Below are 21165 nucleotides of genomic sequence, written 5' to 3' on the forward strand. Positions count from 1 at the left end.
TGGCGATTTTGGCCGATCGCTACGATCGCCGAAAATCGCCAGGTCTGCCGCTGGCTTTTGACGGATAAACTCGTTCCCATCACATCTCTGCACAAACAAAAATAATAAACAAAACACACAAGTTCATCAATATCACTGCATGAATATATTTGAATACACAAATTTAAGCATCTATAACATACAGTATTTAAAAAAAAAATTAACTTGCTTACAAATATTGGCCTGATTTCAGTTAATGATGGTTATGAGTTGGCAATGACCCTTAACCCTTGAACGCCCAAATAAAATTTGTAATTCTCCTTACTACCAACTTTACAATTCTTATCATGTGAGTTAAGAGAATTTAGTATTGGATCAACTAATTATCCCCAAATTGATATTTTCTTTATTCTCATCACCTATCTGGTTGATATTGAATTGATATTGTAAGGAGAAATTCTGTCTTGGTCACTCATGAGAGTTTAAGGGTTAACGGAAGGCTCTATGGCAACATTTATCTCATTACGAAGTAACAGAATGTTTCTCTTGAATAAAGCTGCATGATGCAGTAAATTCCATCCAGTTAGTAAAAGTGAATTTTCATCATCACGTTTTAAAACTTACAGAGCAAATGCTACTTCTCTAGTCATGAAAAAAAATGCCAAACTTATCAAATCCATGAAATTTTCAATTTACACGAAAATCAATCACTCTTTGAATTAATCCTATTTTTGACAGCTTCTCTCTTAATAACAATATCAGTCCCATTCTCTCTCACCTTTTAGGGGCGGTGAGGTGAGAGACCCTGGGAACAAAAATGTTCAAATCATAATCCAAGTTATATTTAAGTAAGGTTTGTAACTACTGCTAAATAATCAAAAGATTAAAATACAAAGAAAAGAAATAATTAGTATACTACTGCATTCTTCTCCACACTTTCTACTCAAATAAGCTCAATATATGGATAAGAGCAAAAGGATTAAGCTGAATTATGAAGAATTTCACTTTAAAAATACTCTTGCTGATGTACAGCAAAAGATCATTATAATTATTCAATTCATCCAAGTGTATTACAAAGAAAAAACTACCACCACCAAAAAATGTAACTTTGGAGATGCACACCTCATGTTACTACACCATACAGTATACACTCATTTACCAATGACATGAAGAGTTTGTAATGCAGTATTGGTGGAAGTTTTTCCCAGTTCTACTGAGGTGCTCTGGATGAAAATATTAAGGAATAAAAACTCAAGTTTTCCCTTCTCCTATTTCTAGGTATTGATTTACAGTGAGTCGTCAAAACACTTAACATAAAAAGAGACAAAAACAAAAAAAGCATAATATTAAATTTAAGGAGTTTTGACTAAAAAATACATAATTTGTCAGAAACAACTCTTCTTGATTCACTTTAACCCTTCAACTCCCAGACCAACTTTGTTATTCTCCTTACTGTCAGCCATACAATTCTTGTAATGTTAGTTCAGAGAATTTAGTATTGGATCAGCTAATTATCCCCAAATTGATATTATTCTTTATTCTCATTACTTATCTGGTTGATATTGTATTGATATTGTAAGGAGAAATTCCGTCTTGGTCACTCATGGGAGTTAAAGGGTAAATAAAAGAGAAAATCTTAAATAGGTGTTATTAAAGACAATTAAATTTTAACACAACCTAGTAAAATGTAAAAACCTTGCTTTAGAAGCCCATGGCAGTCGTCCAAAAAAAATGTTTTAAGATAGGTCCCAATTTTCCAGATAATAATCAAAATGCAATCTGGGTGGAAATTAATAGCAAAATACCGTCAGCATTCCAGAAATAAACTGGCAATACTGACATAATATGTACTTTGAAAAGCTGCATTATCTTTTGCTCTGTTTTCTCTATGAGTTACTTTCTTGGAAAAGGCAAACAAAGCATTTTGACAAGAAACAAGTAAATAATATTTCAAATAGTAAACAAAACAAAAAAAAATTATCGAATGAGATTTAAATGGTTGAAAACGTGATGAACATTTCACATCAAATGTAACCTGACATTAGATTCTCTCTTACAAAAAAAAGGGAAATTACTTGCATTTTTAAGTAAGAACCTTAGTGATGTAAAGCATTCAGTTTATGTTCAAAGTTAACGCATGGATCTAAGATATATATCAAATTAATGAACAAAAGGGTTCCTTTTCTCTGGGAGAGGATTTTGTTGCAAAGGTGTTTCATTTATCTTAGTTCAAAAGTTACACCAATTTATTTTTTTTGGCTAAAGCATCTTTGTGGGCCGGAATCTTAAATCCTCGAATTAGATTGGTTAGTCATAAGTGTTCCTGCCTTAAAGACCATAATCCAGAACTTTTTCCACTGCCAAACAGGAAAAAGAAATCCCACAGTTAAAAAAAGTTGGACTTGGTCATTCTATAGGGGGAAACAGCTGTGCTTGGTCTTGAGTATGACCCTTGGTCTTGAGTATGACCCTCTGCCATTAACCTTGCAAGGCACTCAAAACCTTGGGCACAGATTTTCTCCACATGAACCTCACGCTTGGTTAATAATATAGACATATATTTATTTTTATCAGGACCTTTACCTCAGTCAATAACTGCATATTAATTGACATATAACAGCAGCTATGTCAATCACTTTACAGACCAAAATAGTCTACAAAAACCCTTTAACTTCAAAACTGACTAAGTAGTAAAGTTTCAAAAGTATTATCCAAAACATGTTGTATGACGAATGCCTGATTACAGAGTAATACACGAAGACAAATTATCTGCAATCAAAAATACAAAAACTGATTAGACAATAAAAACTGGAAACTCTTTTTTTCCAAAGTATCTCAGGAGGCCAGAATCTAAAAATGCTCAAATAAGGTGCAGGTAATTGGCCCAGCTTTTCACAATACGGACCATGGTTCCAAATTTTTTGTGTCATTCCTGGCAAAGTGGATTGAAGCAAACCAGCAGAAAAATAAAAATGTTCCAGGTCTGGACTGTTTTTCTATGGCCAAAAAAACTGTGCTCTTGGCCCTCAGCTCTTTTTTCCTTCTAGATCTCCCGTCCAGTAAATAACATTATATAACCATTCTTAAGGATGAGCATGTATATTGTTGTTTGAATCAGAAGTTTGGAAACTGAATCTTACATACATCTTCCAAGGCTTTCAAGTTTAACACATTTTTAAGGAACAGAAAAAGTAAATTTTATGAGCACAATCAAAACTTCTAAGTGATTGTATCCAGATTTTAGATATATGAAAATTCACATATTTGCACTGTGGTGGAGAGATGAAATTAAGGGATCCTCGCAGCTAAGAACACTACTGAAACTAGTAGTTGTAAATAGGACCTGAAAAAAATTCAGGCCCGTACGGGATTTGAACCCATGACCTCTGCAATACCGGTGCAGTGCTCTACCAATTGAGCTAACAAGCCAACTGGGAGCTGGTTAATGAATTGGGTCCAAATAAACATCCAAGTGAATGAAGATTTTAAATATATCCACTTATTTATCAATATTTAACCCCTTAAACCCTACTAGTGACCAGCTTCTAATTTCTCCCTTCCGCAACACTGCTGAATCATTCATTTAGATCATGAGAATAAAGGAAATGATCACCAACCTAAAAAGCTTTGATTGTAAAACAAATTCTCCTTGTCAGTGCCAAAGGAAATATTAAGAGAAAAGTTTGGAGAATACAGATACTGATGTAGAGGAGTAAAGGGTTAAGTAAGCTGCTCTACAGCTTACAGCTCCAACAGTATTTCAACAGAACAAAACATACCTTGCAGTGCTGAGAAAAGAGATTACATTTCTGGAGCAGAGGGAATGTCTTGTCGTGGAGGCTCCTGAGGTATACTCTCAGCACCTTTTCCAGAAGTGCGAGGACTATGCCATGGTGTTTCTTTAAAAAGGAACCACAGATTGCCACCCCAGACAAAAAAGTTGAGGAATCCAAAGACCTGTAATATAAAACATAGTTTAACTAATAATTCTCTTTACTGTCTGCTACACAATTGTTATGATGTTAGTTGGGAGAATTTGGTATTGAATCAACTAGTAATTCCTTAATTGATGTTTTACAAACATCTCATATCTCCTAACAGTATCACTCCTGATTTTTAAATAAATTCTCTCTGTCATGACTACTGGAAATGTTAACCCTTAAACTCCCAAGATCTCATTAGTAATTCTCCTTACTGTCTGCCAAATAGTTCTTCTGATGTGGGTTTGGAGAATGTAGTATTGGATAAACTAATAATCCCCTCATTAAAATTTTTCTTTATTCTCATGAAGAGAATTGTATTGAAATTGTGAGGAGAAATTCTATCTTAGTCACTCACAGGAGATAAAGGCTTATGAGAACTTAACTGTGAATACCTGTATAGATTTTGGAGTATAAGAGGTTAATTACTTACCACAGCCACAGTAGCAGATCCATATCGTGCTCCATTGAATGATTGACAGCCTTGAGCCTTACAAGGTGCAACTGTGTCAAATAGAGTTGTCGCGCTTGTAGCATCTTTAAGCCCAGACAATGCAGCTGCCCATGCGATGGAGCTGGTAAACCAAAAGATGACCAGGACAACAGTAAAGACAAAATCCTACACACAAGGAAGAAGAACAAACCCTTTGAGCATTATCATGAATCACTTGTAAAATCCAGAGTGTCAAAAATAATTGTCCTTAACCCTATAACCCCTTGATCAAATTTGTAATTCTCCTAACTGTCAGCCATACAATTCTTATAATGTTAGTTCAGAGAATTTAATATTGGATCAACTTATTATCCCCAAATTGATATTTTTCTTTATTCTCATCTCTTATCTGGTTGAAATTGTATTGGTATTGTATAGAGAAATTCTGTCATGGTCACTCATGGGAGTTAACGGGTTGTTGAAAATACCATATTTCATCAAATTAGCTCACATGCTTTAACAACCTCTTTCCTACAAGTTCATGATGTCGGTCGGACAAGCACCCCTCTTGATTAAGCATGGACACAAAGAAAACATGGCTCTATCCCCACTTTATTTATAACTCTTTAAGTGTCAACTACAATGGGATTAGTACAAGAGAATAAGAAGCACCCCCTCTTCCAATAAGTGCCCCTCCTTTTAGCCCAAAATTTTAAATAAGCATGCAGGCACCTATTTAAGGAAACATGGTGTTACATAATCATACAAGATTAAAATCTTACACCTAATTAAGAACCACCGTGCAAAAACACAAGATGTCAACTTCACTGACCATGAATAATTCTAACAAAGTTTCACACTGGTCCATTGTAAGTTAGTAACAACCAGCACTTTACCCTTTCACCTCCAAGATCTTGTTAGTATTTCTCCTTACTGTCTACCATATAGCTGTTGTGATGTAAGTTTGGAGAATTTGGTATTGGATCAATTAATAATCCCCTAATTAATATTTTTCTTTATTCCCATCACTTGTCTGCTTGATATTGTATTAATGTTATGAGGAGAAATGCTGTGTTGGTCACTCAGTTCTTGCGTCAACTCCATAATCTTAGCTTCTGCTAAAACCTGGACTATCTAACCCAGAGTCCACCAATTCCTACACAACAAGGTTGTCATTGGAAAATGTAACAGGTTTAAGATCTGAACTGAGGAGGCACTTGAACTGAATTATGCTCATACAGCAAGCATAGCATGTTGCAAAATTTAGACCCTCTAAGCTATGATTTCCAGACATTTTTTGAGTAACTTTATTTAGCTGGACATTGATGTTAAGATTGGTTCAAAAATGCTAATTTTCTGTCTTTCAAGTTAGCCGTACTTGAAATAATCACCAACGAAAGCAGCTCTGGACAGTAAAAAAAATTAATCCATGTCAGGACCTCAGGAAATGTATAGAGAACAGTATCCAGAATATGCATACTGACATTAGAGCGTAAAGGATTAACCCCTTCACTCTCAGTAGTAACCAAGACAGAATTTCTCCTCACAATATCAATACAGTCTCAAGTGGACAAGTGATGAGAATATAGAAAAATATCAATTGGTGAATTATCATTTGATTCAATACCAAATTCTACAAACTAAAATTATAAGCAATGTATGGCAGACAGTAAGGAGAATTACTAAAGAGATCTGGGGAGTGAAAGGATTAAAGTGACCTAATCATGATTAAGCTTACCAAAACTGGAAACGAAAAATAACCAACATCAGTTGAGGTGGCTTCTTTGGCTCGATCTTCAAAAAAGGTGTAGTAAACAAGAGCCACAATGACGAACAACATGGAAACCACACCAGTGAAGACAATGTACTCGGCCTCAGACTTGTATTTCAATTCCATTGTAAGTGGCTTGATTTCGGTGTCATTTATGCAGAGCTCGTTCTTTGAGACATATACTTTCATCTCACTGAACGGGTAGTAAAAATCCACAGAAACTGGTCGTGTGTTTGATATTCCTAAGCAATTAAGTTTAAATTCAGCATGACCTATAAAACCAGCCACTGTGGCAAAGGCAAATATGGTGATGACCTGGATGAAAAGAAGAGGAAAAGGTCAGAGGAAAAGGGCAACTGAAGTGTGTGAAGCAGTCAGAGAGACAGAGCTTCTGGCCACAATAGGGTTGTCTTTGCAAAATGTAATGGATGCATGATCTGAACTGGGTAGACAGCTTAATTTAATTGTGCTTGCACAGCAAGCAGTGTTCACCCATGAGGCGACGCAAGAGGCCTTAACTGTAAGTACTTTTTAAAAATGCTAGGTTATTATCCTAACATTCTTAACATTCCGAGCTGCACGAGAGTGTCAATCCGTGCGCATGTCAGAAATGTCACTGGACCTAAAGTACGCCAGATGAGAGCAAATAAATATGAGAAGATAAATGAATTAATGCATGATATCAAAATTCATCAGCTAATGCTTTTGTTTCACACGCAATCAATAGTGCCTTTATTCCTTAGCCAGTTCCTTTGCGTTACATTGTAGATTATAAAGAGAAATATATCCACATGATTTGTTTGCCCTCATCTGGTGTACTTTAGGTCTAGTGACATTTCTGTGACATATGCACGGATTTTGACACTCTCGCACAGCTCAGAATGTTAGTAATGCTAGGATAATATCCTGGCATTTCAAAAAAGTACTTACAGTTGAGGCTGCTTACGTCCCCTCATGTTTCAGGCAGTAACCAGTAAATTTACTGCCTGTAATTAACATCTTGAAGTTCCTGAATGACTCTCTATCAAAAATGGAAAAGGAGCACCTAAGAACAAGCTAGCTTTGAGGAACTGATGAAGTGAAATTTCGACAACTTGCAGCAACAATGCTGCTAATTGTAGGAATATACTGGAACTGAAGTATCTCTTACTACAGCCCAAAGTTGCTTAGAATTCTTGAAAATTCAACAGGTAAAAGGGTGGCTCGACTGGTTTTGAAAAATTTCCTTCACCTGTTGTGCTCAAAATAGGGAGAAAAATGAACCACAATGGCATGTGGCTTTGCAACATGTCCTTCTAGGGGGTAGGGCAGGGGAGGGTGGGTTTCAGAAGCATGCTTCAGCATTCTAGGACATATTTGAGTAACTTTATCTAACCAGACGTTGACATTGGAGGATGGATAGGAAGTGAACAAAGCACATATGCTGAGCTCTTGTTTTGCTCTGGAAACCTTCAGTTGTGCCATGTTCTAGTGGCTGCTGCCATATCACAAAGATTTTTTAGGCCATGCTGCAATCCACTTTCGTTCATGTTTCAAATACTTCTTACTATTACAATAACCGTAGTTTTTCGGTTATAGGGCGCGCTGTTTTTCCGAGAAATTCGGGTTTTTCAGGGTATTTTAGAATCAAACTTGACCATACCCATAAAAAGGAGAAATTGAACCCCTATCTTTACGGCTTACACTTAAATGTGTATATCGGTTTTTGTTTTCACTACGATGCTGGCTTTACTGTATAGAAGTTAAAACCTTGATCGGCTTAAATTCAATTCTACTTTACGTAAAACATATCTTCATGCAAACGTTAACAAGTACAAATTTAGCTTTTGCATCATGACTGAACTATAAAAATGTACACATTGTGACTTGTGCCCTAAACTGATTGTCGTCGAGGTCCATAAATAAGACTCAATAGGTCACGATCACAGGCGGCGTATATATTGAAAATTAAGCTCATATCAGACATTTTTCATGCGTTTTGGACATGCATTAACCACGGATTGTGCCATACTGACTGAACATAGGACAACCGTGCACCTTTACGGCTGACAGTTCGAAAATGAAAGTACTTTAAGCTAAAATAACGCCAATTTCAGTGTAGCAATTTGCAACCAATACTAAAGAGTACATGGTATTATCAAGGCATTATCTATTAAGCGCCACAAGGCACAATCTTGACGCAAACTCACCAGCTCAATGCCTTTAATGAACCCTTTAGGTTCCTTCAGAATCTCGATATTTGGCTTCATGTTCATTTTGGACAAGAGAAGAACAAGTGATCAAATATGTTCCAGCACACTACAGACCATGCACACCTGCCTGCAAATCCGCTCCTTCGTTCGCGCTCTGCCAAGCTAAGCAGCCTGGCCATTTTCTCTAATATGACGTCACTGCTAATTTGAGCTTCTGCACTTTCTAGGAAAATCACATGCTCTTTGGCAAGACTAACACGATCACGTTAGTGATTTAATAATAAAACGGGAAATGCTTTAAAATTTCCCATTTCTACTTAAGTATTTGTGGAATATCATTTATTTGGAAGGTAGGCGAATAGATTTCCTGTTTGGCCTATCATTCTATCACGCGACCATCCGGCCGGCGAATTCGAACGGTGAAGATATTCAAGAGACGTTTGGAATGGATGGCATTTAACCACTGAAAGCTCAAACAGCAGGCTTCTTGTTCTGTTCATCTTAGATTCCTTTTACTGTTCTAAAAAGCTATGTAGATAGACCATTGCCTCTATAAGACTGTTTTCACATTTTCATTTTTTTACACTCCTTAACAGGAAGGGCTCCTGCCTTTAACCATTCCCTTTACCTTGAGTAAGAAGTCTTCGGGGCCCCACTCCCCCCACTCCCCCACCTTCTTTCCCTTATATGCTTCGTTGTAGAGATAGTCTTAACCGCAGCATAAATTGGCTTGGCAAACATTTAATGTCGTAATTTATGCGCAATAATTTCATCAGGATTGCGCTGAACGAAATGACACGATGCAAGAATGTCTCTGAATATTTCTCTATTTATGCATTGTCACATATCGATTATAGACGCATTGAACACTACCGAGATTGCAAAGAAGTTTTCTTGTGGCAATGAACTACGGGAGATTCAGGCGCGCTTGGCTTAGCATAATATCGAGGTTTCATTCCCCCAACCCTCTAAACAGCACCGCCACCTCTCCGACAGAAAATGGTAAAATACCGTGATGATTCGATTTGGTGCCCTCCGTTCTAATAAGTGCCCCCTCCCCAATAAGCGCGCCCCCCCCCCTCCCACTTAATAAAAGTTTTTGCTAATAAGCGCCCCTATTCTAACAAACACCCCAGTGGAGTAAGCACCCTCATTCCAATAAGGGCCCTTACACCAGAAAATGCCTCTATTCCAGTAAGCGTTCCTATTTTTGTTTCAGAAATGGCTCTATAAATATTAGAGTACATAGACATCGATATCGGCTGTGGTTCATCTTCCTTTAACTGTTCACAGACGGAAACTGCTACCGAGCGTGACTGACAGGTGATCCTCGTGGAGAGTGAGCATGTGGAGAGAGTGATTGTAGTTTGTGAGCGCAAGGGTTGTATACGGATTGTGATGCGTAAGTATTAGTAACAAACGGCGATAAAAGAGTTTCTTTCTGTCTGGAGATTTCCTTTATGGGTTCATTTCCAAAACTCTCCTACAGGTTCATTAAAAAACGGTGGTCTTCTTCTTAGTCTTTCAACTACTATGTTTACGTGACTACATGTTAAGGTTTTTATTGGCTATTTCCTCCGAAAATTAGATTTACAAGACTCCAAGGTTCTAGCTCGTCAAAAAGAAAATATCCGTTCTCGTGGACAACAACTTCTCTCGAAGACTTAAACTCACTTCTGGTATATAAAAGCTATTCGTGTGTCAATAAACACGCCCTTTGATAAGATAAACAGTATTCGGTTTCATGCTCGGTTCTAATTAAAAAGTAACATAAATGTTCGCAGTGTTGAGTTCTTAAGGTTTGCAAGGGTCCATTCTTAAGGCTCGCAAGGTTCAGTTCTTAAGGTTCACAAGGTTCAATTCTTAAGGTTCGCATGGATTCATTCTTAAGGTTCGCAAGGTTCAGTTCTTAAGGTTCGTAAGATTCACTTTTTAAGGTTCGTAAGGTTCAGTTCTTAAGGTTCGTAAGATTCACTTTCTAAGGTTCGTAAGGTTCAGTTCTTAAGGTTCGCAAGATTCAATTCTTATGGTTCGCGGGGATCCATTCTTGAGGTTCACAAGGTTCAGTTCTTAAGGTTCGCAAGGTTCAGTTCTTAAGTTTCGCAAGGTTCAGTTCTGAGATTCGTGTTCCGTTTCTTCACACTACACAGCTCCTTCAAACGATTGATCTTGTCCTAAAATTTTACGACGATTGCTTGGCAGGTCGTTTTAGCCAAGAATGATCCTGGTACACAAATTCTATTTTCCAATCTTCTTGATCCTTTCCAAACAAACATCAAAGCTTTGTTTCGCACATTCTGCTGTTTCTCAAAAAGAGATACGTCCCATGTCTTTAATAGGCCCCTGTTTTAAATAAGCGCCCTCCATTGAGGTACCAAAAGTGAACGAGCGGTGCTTGCAGCATCCGCTTTAAGTGAGTAGAAGAATCATTTGGTTACAAAGTGAAATTGACCATAAACTAGTTCTAGTCCTCCTCTGTGCTAATTTCCCCCATGATCCTCTTCGGCTTGAAAGCGTAACATATCACGTCAACAAAGTATTTCCCACCTCAGACGAAATAACTTGAAACAGAATTTTAAGAACTGTAGAGTTGGAAAAACGAAACATTGCTCAGTCATTCTGGCTGTTTTTCGGTCGGAGAAAGGAACTTTCCCAATTGGAAAGTTTCATACTATCTTATGTTTCGTTCAAAGCTAAACTTTCCATAGCAGAACAAAACTAGAGTTAGTTTCAAAAGATAGAGACGAAGTAACTTTTCATATCTTTACTGATCAACCAATCGTACCCGGCTATTTTATGAGTTTATAATACAATTAAATCAAAACACCCATGATACAGACTGTTGACTATGTTTATGGCGTAAAATGTTAACTACAACATGTTGATGACATGTTTTTATTCCTCAGCTTCGGTGTTCAGTCCGTTCTCCAAGAAATTCTTCAGTCCAGTCCCGAGTTCGTATCCAGGTGCACCATGGAACTCAGTCTCCACGATGGGCTCCCGGCGTTTCCTCCCGGGATTACACCTACGGCGGCTATTAATGCGTTGAGCTTCACTAAAAGTTAAAGATGACAGATTTTAACTGATTTCTGCAATTCTTGGGAACGGTAGTGAAAACATTTCAAACATCACCATTTCTATCTAACATTCAGCATGTTACTCTTTTCACGTAAATTTTAGGGGGAATTTCATTCTAGAAATGAAAATTTTCCCAGATCAAGTTGAAGGAAAAAAAAATTACGTCAAAAGCTATCTTTGTGACTGAGCTCCGAGTCGGACAACCCGGGTTCTAGTCCTAGCCGGGGCAAGGCGTTGTGCTTAAGACGTGCGGGAAAAAAAATGCGAGCTCCCCTTTTAGGCTTGGCTAAATCTATATATTAGTGAAATATCTGTTTTTCCTCTCGATCATAAAAAGGTTGTATTTTTCCCCTACAAGCTCAGACAAACATAATGTACATGCTACTTTCTTTATCAAGAACCAAAACGCAGCCGGCTATTTAACGAGGTCTGATTAATAAGTCGCATTATATTATCTGGTTTTAATGGTTTTTATTTATTCATTTTTTTATTATAATATCACTCAGTATTGCTAAAACTAAAAATCGCTCCTTATTCTGGAGACAAACCTCATGTCAAATGAAAAGAGAATCAGGCACGTCATTAGCAGAACAATTATCTCACGTCTCATATCAATGCTCTTCTGCAAGAAAAAACAAACCAGTTATGGAATAGTCATTATTTATCCCCCTTAGGGGGTGGGGTAGCATGCGAGAAACTCTGTTGGAGACGACTGATCTCTCCCCCTTCGTCCTGAAAACCATGCGATCCCTCCACTCCTCCCTTGGCAATAGCTATTTTCTACTCCCCTGGGGGGTGGTTTTTTTTTTAAATCTGCTCATGCTTCTTGTAACACCTCTTGCATTGGGGAGGTTAATTGAAGAAAATGCTGCTTTTTTCACCAAAGCAAGGAATATGATACCACTCCCTCCCCCTCCAGCTGAGTTTAAAAGTTAATGCATTGTTTTACACGCGATCCAACTCCAGCACGCTAGGTTCGAGACGGATACAAAACCTCGCGCGCAAGAAAGTCTCGCGTGTCTGCTCCGCTGTGCGCGGGTTTCTTGGTCTAATCGGTTTGTTCCTACGTGACTTATTGTGCTTCTCGTCTCAGAAGAAAAATGAATAAAGACCAAAACGATAATCCATTAGCGATTTTATTTGAGGTACATTTATCATTAGGACCTTGAACTCACACAAGCAAACAACGTGCATTCGGATATAGTCAAGAATGCATCCCTCCGATACTTATCGATTAAAATCACGCAAGACTAATCAAAATTCGTGCACCAATTCGAAACAGGTAGCAATGTCGTTTGCGAGGCTTCAACGACATATCTAACCTCTGAAATGCACTCAACATATGCATGGACGTAAGAAAAAAAGGGTTGTTATCTTATTTGCTCAGCTTTCGGCCCAGAGTCTTTGTTCACTTCAACTGAGAGTTAGAAGCTTCTAACAACACTAAATACGATTAATCCGACCAATCAGCACACACTTAACAGCATGAATGACCAATTAGAATTCAAAGTGAATGCATGTAACATCTCGTGGTTTAATGCAATCGGAGAAAATATCATTGTGCACACCCAGTGAGTCATTAGATCTCAGTGGATTTTGTCATGAAATATTTAATCTAAATCAGAAACTTGCTCAAATCGTTGTCCACACCCAGTGGATCATTAGTATAGTGGGTGGATTGTGTTAAACTTAGTAGTACCAAATTAAATGGCTTACTATTGGACTCCAACCAAACTGAATGGCTCACGAAACTGAATGGCCCACCAAATTGAATGGCTCACGAAAATGACTGGCTCTCCAAATTGAATTGCTCACCAAAGTGAATAGCTCACCAAACTGAATGGTTCACTTTCAAATTGAATGACGCACCATTGAAAGGCCCGCAAAACTGAATGGGTCACTATTGAATGGCTCACCGAACTGAATGGCTCACTATCAAGTGAAAAGCTGGGTCGAACGCGAGGAGCCTGGTACATACTCGGCGCCAGCCTCCCGCATCAACCACAATCTCAAGTGCAAGAATTAACTTTGGATGACACTGAAATTTTCTGACGTCTGCAAACATTTTTTTTTCCTCGACAAGTCAATAGAGAATACCATGTTTTCATTTTCTAGAATGAAATGCACCCTAAATTCATGTGTAAAGAATAATTGCTGTATGCTGGATAGAAATGGCAATGGTCGAAATGTTTTCACATGCGGGAAAAACTAGTCTTGCTCCTGGCTTAAGGTGGGACCACGAATTGCAAAGATATAGTAGAGTCTAAGATAAGAAAAGGGCCATGTAGACTCGTACCCAGACCTAACAGTTACACGGTAGGATCTTGGTAGGGGAGTAAGGGGGCCTTTCAGTAACAGGTTTCTCCCTGTTAACGCTAAAGAAATCTTGCAGATAATGGGTCCAAAGCTCAAAGTTTTTGTCAGCTAAAATCTGTCATCTTAAACTTTTGGTGAAGCTCAGTTCAAAGCTCGCCGGCGCTGGTCTGAAGGACTTAGGAGGAAACGCCGAGAGACCATCATGGAGACTAAGTTCGAGAACGACCCAGTGACTGGACTACAGAATTTCTTGGAGACCGGACTGAAGACTGAAACCGAGGAAAAAACTCGTAATCAATATATTTTAGTCAAGATGTTGAACAATAAACACAGTCTGCAGTCATATCATAAGTTATTTCTATTATTTTACTATATAAACTCATCAAAATATCTCGTTACGACTGGTCGATCAATAAAGAATGTTTGAATAGCTTTTGGGTATTGATCTTCGGTTTTTCAGTTGGCAGACTTTCCAATAGTTGAAACTCCCAAATCTTGTCGTCTGAAAAATAAATCTGTAAAAGATAAATACGATGGAAATCGAATTAAAGTTTATCAGAAAAAGAGGTCGTCACTTGGGGAGTATTTTGTTTACAACTTTAACTTCTGTAAAGCGATGTCCTGAGGTAGGAGTTACTTGCTATAATTGTAATATAATGCCTTTATATCATTTGAAAATTCCAATAATGTATAATGCATCGAAACATATCTGTATTTTTTAGTTAGATTCTTGTTTGCAGCATTTAACTCGGGGGGGGGGGGTCTCCTTGGGGTACTAGACATTTAAGAATGGGAGAAACCATTGGCGGTAATAGATGGTAAGGGGTCACATGACACGGCGGTGAATTTTTAAAAGGAGTGTAACCTACGAGCAGGCCGTCATTATTAATGCTTCAGTTCACGCGTTTTTTTTTTCGCCCGCTGAGGAGTATAAGGGGCTCTTAAGCAACGGCGAGAGGTCTGCAAGGGGCATGAGGCCCAGCGCTGATAACACCAGATCACCGGTAAAGCTCTCCCTGACTAGTAAGAACCTTCCCGTAAGCTAAATGGAGTGCGCCCTTCTGCTAAAATGAAAGTCACCAAAGATGTTGGTCTAAACTTGCACAAAACACACCCAGCGATGTGTAAATATCAGGTTTCCTGTGGTTTGTGGACACACAGAAGTTATTGCACAGGCTGAGTCGTTTCATCCAAGAGGAAAATATCTCCGGTGGTTCGCAAAGCGATAGTACTTTTACACAGCATTTCAAATCGGCAACCTTAAATCTTTAGATTCACCTCTGTCCCGCATGCAGCCGTATATGTTCGTGCGAAATCGTTCATCGTACGTGAAGCGACGATATCTAATTGGTAAGAGCAGACATACCCCACTGTGTGCGTATTGCGGTGAGCAGACGGTTACATAAGCAAGAGATATTTTATCAAAAGCACTGAGAAAATTGCTCTGTGTATTTCGTGTAAATGAAAAGAAGAAAAAGAATTTGAGAGCATAATTAACTGATAAAACTGAAAACCTCCAATGATAGGCGGTCATCACGTTGCTTTTAAGAAAGTTTGTTTCCAACTCGTAACAGACACCGTTCATGCTACGTGCTCGAAATCACTCGCCGAGTGAAAATGAATATAGCTTTTCCACCACGCTTGGATCCCAGCCATTTATCAGAGGCCGTTGTTAGAATAATCCTCTAGCCCCAATAACTTATTTGTAATTGTTAACGCCACACTTGGATCCCAGCCATTTATCAGAGACCGTTGTTAGAATAATCCTCTAGCCCCAATAACTTATTTGTAATTGTTAATGGGTTAATAGAGTTAAGTGTTGTATCGAGATAACTTCCTCTCGCTGATAAATGCATATATCCTTATTACCATTTTGTTGAAGATTTTTACTCATATTGTGGGGAGAAGTTACATGTTAAACAGTGCCGAATGACCGTTATCGAGAGGGGGTTGGGACGCACTTCCAAAACTGTTGATGGGTAAGGAGGTATCGCAGCTTATATAACTGAAAGCTGAAGTAGAAATTTTGTACCGTAACTGGAAAATTTTTACATCTTTTTTTCTCTTTTATAGCCTCTGGGCGTAACTTACGTCGGTATATCGTCTGTTGGGGATCATGAAGTCGATAAACGAAGCCGACAGATCAGATTAATTTTTATTAGTGACTTTTAATTTTCTGTCTTTATCCTCACTGTAGCTTATTACAGCGGTTTTTTTCAAAATTCACTGATAAAAATTATTTTCTCCGTTACCTGACTTTAAAGCCATCTTTGCAGGGAAACAAACCGAGCAGTCAAAACCTTTACTACAGCTGTAAACCATAAACCTCACAAGAAGTTTTACCCTCCTACTTCCCAGTCTTTTGACCTGTCTTAGCTCCGGGCTACAGATAAGGTTCACGTACATCTTCAAGCTAGTTTTTCGCCGGGCTTCCTTTGCAAAAAACGTGACTTTGACCTGACAGCAGAGCAGAAATATCACAATAATTCTCTATATTTGGTAAATCAGCGTCATTTCGTGTACCCTGCGATGCAATAATCCGCGCAGGAAAAGTTCTTATCACGAAACAGAGCCAAAACGTTTTGCAAAACTTACTTGGGGATAATACCTACCGCAATGAATACTGCGATGAGGGAAATAGGCAAAATGAAAAAAACAAAAACAAAAAAACACGACCACGGACGATTTAGCGAGCAGTTTGCCCGAGTTACAGATAAAAACAACATGCTAATTGTAGGCCAATCTAAGGGAATGAATTACTAACGTTACTCCAGCGAAACAAAACCATATACGGGTATGAGAGACCCGTCCCTGGACATGAAAATTTCCACTCTGCTCCCTCTTGTTCTTCTCTCCTCTCAGTCAGATCCAGTCCAAAGTTCAAAAGGGTACGACGGTCGGACGGAAGTCATTTTCTGCCCCGTGGAAATTTCAGGGTAACAGTTTACGCAGAAAAGTTCTCTTACAATACAGGGTTTCTTGTCCGCCTTCTCTGCGAAAACTATCACTCGAGATTTCGTGTTAAACGTTTTGACATGGTTCTTCGAAGGATTTTAGCTTTAAACAGGACAAGATACATCAACCTTGTGACCCGAATGATTCCCTTATTTGAGCAGGGCTGGGCTAAATTTAGCACGTACACGAGAACACGTCAATCAACGAGACGTGATCTGCCTGACGCGCGAAGTGGATCAGTCTCGCCTAAATTAAGAGCATTTCGCATTCACTCACATATCAAGCTGACAGCGATTCACTCCAACAAGACCGGGAGTTCCTTGATTTTTAAAATTGCTTGAGAAAAATACTGGTTCGAGATATAAAGATGGATACGGAGTGCGAATGCCAGCGAGTAGCAACACAAACAACACCGGTTCGACGAATTCCGACATTAGACGTTGATTTGCGTGTTCGCCGATTTCATCGGGATGATACGCGGCGAATTCACAATCTTTTCTTGGAAGAAACGAGGTGTTTGGTATGGCCGATGTTTGCGCAAGCCATTCGAAGTCCTCCAGCAGTTATTTTGCATCTTTTGTTCATGGCTGTTGGGGCAATGCTGGCTAGGTCCTTTGTTATTGCTTTGTTTGGAGTCATCCTGACCGCGGCTGCTATTTTTGTGTACACTTACCGCTGGTTTTATCAATACTTGACTAGTTCATTGAAAGGGGACTTGGCAAACATTTCTCAGGTGAGATTTTCCGTGAGTTAATTACAGTATCGATGGTTAAGGGATAAATAGCTATATTTTCAAAGCTACACAGACATCTTGAAGTACCGCACCGCAAATAATTGGTGCCAGTCGCTATAAGGACTTCTGGTCGCACAAGTGCCCTTCAACTGTATAGGCTAACTTCCTTCTATGCCTCGCCCAAATCTCTTTGTAGTCGTAGAAAAAAAAATTAAATTAGTAGTATTTCTGCCATTAAACTTTGTATTGAAATAACACGCTAAAAATAAAAAAATTGACACAAACAGGGGAGGGTAGCCGCGGCGTTTTCAGTTAATGTTTTCTTAGGGAACATTGTATCAGACGAACTTTGGTTCTCTGGAGAACCCGTTTTCATAACAGTTTGACTCTAAGGTGAACGAAATTTTGTAGATGTTAACTAGTTCTACAGACTGTGAACAGAATGACAATGTACATATTGTAATTGGTTCTTAGATATAAACTTTTGATTATGTAACAATGCAGAAATCTCTTAAGGCCATAAAAAACACGAATGGAACTTTTAATTTTTAAACACATTAACGAACCTCTCCAAACTACGTAATTATTTTCCAATTGTGAAGCTGGGAGAGAAAGTTAGCTTTATATTCGACTGGCCATCGCTCGCTGATGTTCGAAAACAAAAGCGTTTTAATGCGTTTAGAAGGGAAGGTAATACGGTATTTCATTCTTGTCTAGACCGCGCATTCCGAAAATGTTTTCTTTGCGTGAGGCTGTTTTCTAAAGGAAAGATGTTTCCAATTTTAGATAGTTCAATGCTTTTCTTTAGTTCAGCTGTCAAGAAATTGGAGAGCGACCAGTTCAGTTGAAAATACGGAACTCTCAAAACTTTCCGATCAAAAAAATGAGAGGGAAGTCGAAATTGGCGTGTTATCGTGTCCATTTGCCATCATTTAGTATTTGGATTTCCGTTTCCTTTACATGCGCATCCCGCGCACATGACGTCGGATTACTTTACAGAAAAGGCGAGAACATTCTATCTTGTCCGCATTGTAAAGATGGTTAGAATTATTTGTAAAAGCTGCAACTTACTAACTAGCAAAATTGAAAATTTCAGCGGTAGATATTTAAACACGTGCAGAATTATTCACGTAAAAAAAAAGATTATCTTCCGCGTTGCAAAACTCATGCGCATCGTCTTGTAACGAAGAGCGCGCTTCTCTACCGTGAAGAAATGGCCGACGAACATTGTATCGCTGTACAATATATCAATTTTCTATTTCAAATCAATCCAACATTTGTCACGCGTCATGCTAAATGATTCACGTGTCCGATGCGTCGGTGAAAAAAAAAAAAAGCGTTTGAATCTTTGTTTATTTCAAGGAAACTCGTGGATTGATCAAAACCTTTGGAAAAAAACGTGACGAACTAAATATAGATGAACTCACAAGAACTTGGTTCATTTCATCAATATTCACAGGAACAAAGTAGTGACTTCTCCATAAAGACAGAGTGATGGCTAGGAAAGCAAAGCTCTGTATTCTCTCCGAAGATGTATGTTGGATGTAGTTTGCTATGATTTCGAGCACACCAGCGGCGATAGTATGTATACAATGCTTGAAAAAACGTGCTCATCTGAAAATAATCCCTCATAATTGACCTTTGAAAACAGCTTGATTTTATATGATGTAAAGGAGTGAAGACTACATGATCACTCTTTGATCTGTGTCACGTATGATTGTCGATGTTGGTGCACTATAGTGTGCGGCCTCCTTAAAAATTACTGCTTAACCGCTTTCCGATAAGAATGGTTACCGTACACATCTGACCATTAGTTTAATATTGGACGTAGGTTTTTTTTTCTGTTTAACAAATTTCAAATATTGTTGTTTCCACCTGTAACACGCCATCTAACTTAATTCATTAGCTCAGCTTTAAAGAATGTTGTGCGGTTTCTAATCTGTCAACTTACATCTGTTTATTTTATCGATTGCAGTATTACCTTTGCAAGGCAAAGTGTAATTTTTTGGTGGCGGAGTTCGACAGCTCGATCATTGGATTTATTGCAATCGATCAACAATCTGAAACAATAGCCTCGGTAAGAAGAATGTCTGTCGACACTTGTTTCCTAGGTAGAAGAAAATTCATCGCTACAAGACTTTTCCAAGAGGCGTTCAAATTCTGCCAGGAATGTGGGTACTCAGAGATGGTCGTGGAATTTCCTGGAACTCAAAAAACAAAGAGCTATGGATTACGTCGGTGCGACACATAACCGACAAGTCAAGACATCTCAGTTCCGCGAGAGGGTTGAATTTCACGCTCGGCCCAGGCTCCCTGACAAACACCTCCGTACCTTTTCTTCTCATCATCACGTGACGTCACGGCGTCAGTATTTGGATTAACCGGAAGTGGCTAGTTTTTATGACATCATCCGCTTGAGGCCAAGGGGAAGTCTGCACGAAAGGTCACCCTACCCTTTATGATGCTGGAGTCAATCGTTTATTTCAACGAATATCTGTGAGCATAACTACAAAGACAGTCGTGGATATATACATTTATACATCTGTATCCCACGAGGTCAGTTGTTTACCAGTTCATAACCTAATCAAACAGCTCAAGATCTTGAAAGTTACTCCAATCAGCGCGTATCTCAACCCAATCCACAGCCCTATCGGCCATAACCTCCTACATGGATGTCAGTGCTGCCCATTGGACAATCTTTGTCAGGCAGTTGTTTCCCAAACAAAGGGAACTTCGTCGAAGCGCATTGGCTGAGGAACAATACTATAAATGTGAAAACTAAATGGAAGAGGAAAAAACATTTCAAGTCAATCTCACCCAAACTCTATCAAACTTGACATTCTTTAAATTTAGCTCTTTGACCTCTGACTAGCATCTAATTTCTCCTTACAAGTCACCCCCGAATCACACATTGAAGTCGTGAGAATAAAGGAAATGATCACCGAGAAAAGAAAGCTCTTGGTTGTTAAACGAAATTCTCCTTATCAGCACCTTAGGAAATGTCTAGAGAACAGTATGGAGAATATGCATACTGACGTTAGGGTTTTAAGGCTTACAAAGAACGATGAAATAGTTAACTGTAGTTCAGATGAATTAAAATAAGAGTTTAATATCCTTAGTTGACCCAACGGTGTAAATTAAATGTAAAAAATTCATTTCTTCCTTTATTCAGATCTATAAAGGAAAACTCTGTAAGTAAGGACATAGATTATTATTAAAATAATAGACACAAAACTGACAAGACGGGAAACGATAGAGGATAACCTCTTAGAAAAATATTACCTATCAAGAAATGATATAGGTGTGTACAAGGAAAAACGTAATACAAAATAAAAGTATGAAAATCCTCTTTTGAGCGCAAGATAGTTTTGATTGAAACTTACATAACAACTGCCACCTTAATCTCTTACCCAGATACCACCGTGGTTTTTTTTTTTTTGTAAAGTATGCTTTTCAAAACAGAGAGAAAGAAAACAAAGTCCAAATTTCATATGTATTTTGATGAGGCTTGATATCCTCTTGATCCTGGGTTACATTCTTGCTATGATAAAACACAGCTAACTACTGTGCTTCATTCCAGACTAGAACTGGTGAAAAATATGGTAGATTGAACCTTGAAAATATTTAATCCTAAAGATCAAGCAAGTCATCACTCTGGTGGTGTTCCCCTCAGAAAAAAAAACTCAAAATATGCTGATTTTGCTAGTAGCGCTGCTTTTATAAAAAGT

General features: G+C 38.4%; 2 protein-coding genes and 1 long non-coding RNA gene across 3 annotated transcripts; 1 reads left to right on the plus strand and 2 right to left on the minus strand.

Moving 5' to 3' along the window:
* Positions 1 to 122: 122 nt before the first annotated feature.
* Positions 123 to 8518, minus strand: LOC113678538 (synaptophysin-like protein 1). The gene is made up of 5 exons (XM_027195441.2): positions 8353 to 8518; positions 6131 to 6478; positions 4393 to 4578; positions 3759 to 3936; positions 123 to 2748 (listed from the first exon to the last, which is right to left on the minus strand). The coding sequence occupies exons 1-4, from the start codon at positions 8416 to 8418 to the stop codon at positions 3781 to 3783; spliced, it is 756 nt and encodes a 251-aa protein (XP_027051242.2). The 5' UTR covers positions 8419 to 8518; the 3' UTR covers positions 123 to 2748; positions 3759 to 3780.
* Positions 8519 to 11108: 2590 nt separating this feature from the next.
* LOC149044777 (uncharacterized) lies at positions 11109 to 13382 on the minus strand. Its single transcript, XR_016186530.1, has 3 exons — positions 13150 to 13382; positions 11982 to 12055; positions 11109 to 11410 (listed from the first exon to the last, which is right to left on the minus strand). It is a non-coding gene; the product is annotated as an uncharacterized LOC149044777 (long non-coding RNA).
* Positions 13383 to 16980: 3598 nt separating this feature from the next.
* Positions 16981 to 20786, plus strand: LOC149044778 (uncharacterized). Its single transcript, XM_089206180.1, has 2 exons — positions 16981 to 17437; positions 19413 to 20786. The coding sequence occupies exons 1-2, from the start codon at positions 17072 to 17074 to the stop codon at positions 19686 to 19688; spliced, it is 642 nt and encodes a 213-aa protein (XP_089062306.1). The 5' UTR covers positions 16981 to 17071; the 3' UTR covers positions 19689 to 20786.
* The last annotated feature ends 379 nt before the right edge of the window (positions 20787 to 21165 follow it).

Source organism: Pocillopora damicornis, chromosome 5, assembly GCF_964200805.1.
Source record: "Pocillopora damicornis chromosome 5, jaPocDami1.2, whole genome shotgun sequence".
In the NCBI taxonomy this organism is placed as follows: Eukaryota; Metazoa; Cnidaria; class Anthozoa; order Scleractinia; family Pocilloporidae; genus Pocillopora; species Pocillopora damicornis.